Genomic DNA, 3,911 nt, shown 5'->3' with positions numbered 1-3,911 from the left:
CTTCAATATGTGTATGTGTTATTTCAATTCCTTCTTCTCCGATTACTATATGTGTTTGGGATATCTTTTAAAAAAAGCTTATTAGCTTTTTAGTTTTTTAAAAAAGCTAATAAGCTAAAAAATGTTTGTCTATTTAAAAAACGCTTTTTAAAACAGCTTTTTGGATAGGAAAAAGTACAACTTTCAAAAAGCTGAAAAATCCTATCTTTTTAGCTATTTAACCATTTTACACTTGAAAAAGCAGCTTTTAGCATCCAAACATTTTCTAAAATCAGCTTTTCCTAAAAGCCAAAAGGTAATAAACACTTTTCTTAAAAATCACTTTTGACATACAAATAACTAACCCAAATACCCTATGTGTCTTTCTCCTGTTAAGTATTAAACAATAACTTTTTTCTCATAACAATCAGATCCAGTTATTCAAGTCAAGTAGTCCAAACTTCAAACATCCATATTGGAATGTGCAGCAGTGTTAAACATGTAAAAAAACAAAAAGAAGTACTGATAACGTAATGAACACATGCAAGATCAAATACAAATAATCTCTTCTTAACGGCCTTTCTTGTTTTCAAATAATAAAAAAATAATGATAATAATATTTTTGTTTTCTAATTTCGGATATCCGAAATATCCGAAAATTACAAAATCATTATCCGTATCCGAATCCAAAAACTCAGATATCCGAATTTTCGGATAAATTCAGATCAAACTTTCGGATATTTAGATTCAGATATTGTTTAATACTCCTACATATTACCGACCTTCTAGGTCAACAAAGTTGTTTCGGTATTGTGATCATTACTATTTTTTGGGTCCTTCGGAAGTCTCGTAATGTTATTCTCTCGAGTCTAAGCAATGGGAGATTCGTTGTTTTATTTAACCGTTGTAACTTTATTTTCCATTGTTGGCTGACTAATTCACTATTAATAATAATATGCTTTTGCTACTTCCCTCTTAATACTATCATTTTGCTATTAATATTTATTTTAACTTTAATCATTAAAAATAATTGAATAACTAATACTCCCTCCGTTCCAAAATTATTGTCCACCTTACTATTTTAGTTTGTTCCAAAATTATTGTCCACTACCAAAAGTAAATATACATTTTTACCATATTACCGATAACATAAAGTAAACTTGAATAATTACAAATGCACATTTTCCTTTGGTTTTAGAAAAGGACAAGAGGATCATTTTATTCAAAAAGACAAAAGTAATTATTGTTTTTCTTAATCTATGTGTTTTTTTATCTGTGAACAATAATTTTGGGATGCAAGAAGTATAAGAATTAATAAAGATACGTTCTTTCTTTTGCCTTTTTTTTTTACAAAACAAAAAGTCAGTTTAAATTTAAAAAAAAATCGATCACTCTAGAGAAAAAACATAATATACAGATGCAATCACTAAAAAAACATATGTTGCAAAAAGGACATTCACTGCTCTTCTACAATTCCACCCAAACAAAAGGAATCGCCATCAGTCAGCACTTCTTGGCCTTACTCTATATATTATTTACCACTTCAAACCCTTGCCTTATCATCATATCTCGATTTTAATACACATCAGATACAACAACAATTACTATACTCAATACTCCCTCTTTCTCTCTCTCACCATATCTGATCTCTTTTTTTTGTCTAGTTTCTTCTTTTTCTCTTCGTCTTTTTGATCGGATTTGACACTCCGACAACTTCTGTTATGATGGGTGTGACAAACAGGTGTTCACATACTTCCCATATCACCGAGATCATCATCACCAGCTTCTTCCGCCATAAGTTTTAAACAAACCCATCTTCCAAATAATAATTCGGATTGAAAAATCTAACCTTTTATCGATCTAAATCCAAGAAATCAGTATCTTGTTATATGTAATTCACAAAAGTATTTATGGCTGGTTGACTATAATACCCGACTTCTGGTGGGTACTATTTTAGTGGTGCCATGGCAGCTCGAAGCTTTCTCTACGGCGGCGATTCCGGTGGTGGTGGTGGCTCAGGTTTCAATTCTGTTCTGGTTACAAACAAAAGGCCGCCTTTTTCTTCTTCTATTCCTCTTGATTCCCACTTCGTATCTGGATCCACTCATTCTTTTGCAGGTAATCAGTTGGATATTTCTTTAATTATCGCTTGTTTGATATTTAGTTATTTAGATGATGTTGTTTGAAAATATGTTACGATTTCTCGTGGGGTTATTGATGTATTGATTGCCACTCGATTAAAGATTATACTTTATGTGTTTGGATTCTGATACTTTTGACTTTACAGACTGTGTTGTCTGGTTGTAGATTCATTTGAGTGATGAAAAGAACAACTAAATTGGTGTTTGATTCTTTCATCATGACTTCCTTAGATCTTCCGATTACTGTCTTCTTAATGTTCCTAAAAGCAATCTTTGATTTCCTGTTGACTAGTTTGACTTTGTAATCATGAAACAAGAAGCTTAATGTGTCCTTTCGAAGATTGATGCCTTTTCATTTCGAGTGATACTTCGATTCAAAAAACACATTTTTCAACAACAATTGCGAAACTTTTAACATACCCAGAATCTATATGGTTGACTTTTATGATCTTTAGTTAATTAATTAAACTCACAAACAATCGCCGATCTAGAAAAAAACTGAAGTTACAAAGAAACTCATTCATGTTCTTGATATCTCATCAGGTGCTAGATCAATGGTTAGCTTTGATCAGGAAGGAGGAAACGGATCAGGAAGAAACTTTTTTCAAACATTCGATCAGGAAGACAATGGTGATGATGAATACGACGATTACTTTCAGCACCCAGAAAAGAAAAGACGTCTGAAAGCTGATCAAGTTCAGTTCTTGGAGAAAAGTTTCGAGACAGAAAACAAACTCGAACCCGATAGAAAGATTCAGCTAGCGAAAGAGCTCGGTTTGCAACCTCGGCAGATCGCAATCTGGTTCCAGAACCGCCGTGCACGGTGGAAGACCAAACGGCTTGAGAAAGACTACGACGTTCTTCAAGAAAGCTACAACGAACTCAAAGCAAACTACGAAAATCTCCTTCAAGAAAAAGAAAAACTAAAATCCGAGGTATTGATATTTGATATTTGATAGAAACCTATTTCATTTAAAATTTCTTAAACGTAAGTTAAAAGTCTGAACTTTTGTTTGAATTTTCTTGCATAGGTTCACGATCTAAATGACAAGTTACTTTTGCAAGAAATGGAGAAGGGAACTTCCGATTCATCAAGCACCAAAAGCCCATGTGAGCCACTGCAACAAGAACAGGCTGCGGATTGTTTGAACGATGAAGATGTTGGTGTAAGAAGCGATGCGACTGAGTCGAGCAGTCTACAATATGTTGATCTATTAGAGAGGGGTGACTCGTCGTATTTGTTTGAACAAGATCAGAGTGATGAATCTTTAGATGAAGAAGATAAGTTGGAGAAGATGTTTGTAACTACAGTTAGTGGTTACATGTTACCGAAGATCGAAAATGGTGATTACCCAGAACTAGATGTTGTCAATTCTTCATATCTTGAGTTCCCTAGTCATGGTGAGGATGAAGATGAAGACCAACCCTTTGGTTTTTGGTCTTACTGAGTAACTCAGTACTTTATGCTAAGTTTTTTTTTGTTTTTATTATTGTTATATATGTACTTCAAGAAATTTCTCAAGAATGATGTAGAAAGGAATAAGATTCAAATTGTCACACCCCCGGTGTATGAGTGGTGATTTTTGTTTTTACGATTTTGTATTTCTCTTCCTAACACAGTAAAAAATAGTAGTTATCTATGAAAAGCTATATGTAGTTCCTTCAATATTGGGAACTGTTGGAACACAAAATAATCAAGGATCGATGTTAAATATGATGTGGAAAAATCAACATAGTAGATAAAAAATTTCAATACGGATCGGTTATCAAATAAGTTCAAATATCCAAGGT

At 33.0% G+C, this 3,911-nt stretch overlaps 1 protein-coding gene across 1 annotated transcript; it reads left to right on the top strand.

Annotated features, from left to right (window-relative positions):
• The first annotated feature begins 1,534 nt into the window (after positions 1–1,534).
• On the top strand, positions 1,535–3,679 carry LOC111876055 (homeobox-leucine zipper protein HAT5). Its single transcript, XM_023872579.3, has 3 exons — positions 1,535–2,097; positions 2,664–3,055; positions 3,152–3,679. Exons 1-3 carry the CDS (start codon positions 1,944–1,946, stop codon positions 3,566–3,568), a joined length of 963 nt encoding a protein of 320 aa, XP_023728347.1. The 5' UTR covers positions 1,535–1,943; the 3' UTR covers positions 3,569–3,679.
• The last annotated feature ends 232 nt before the right edge of the window (positions 3,680–3,911 follow it).

This window comes from Lactuca sativa, chromosome 4 (assembly GCF_002870075.4).
Source record: "Lactuca sativa cultivar Salinas chromosome 4, Lsat_Salinas_v11, whole genome shotgun sequence".
Classification (NCBI taxonomy): domain Eukaryota; kingdom Viridiplantae; phylum Streptophyta; class Magnoliopsida; order Asterales; family Asteraceae; genus Lactuca; species Lactuca sativa.
Note: the sequence above shows the minus strand (reverse complement) of the source record. Positions and strands in the feature narration are given on the sequence as shown.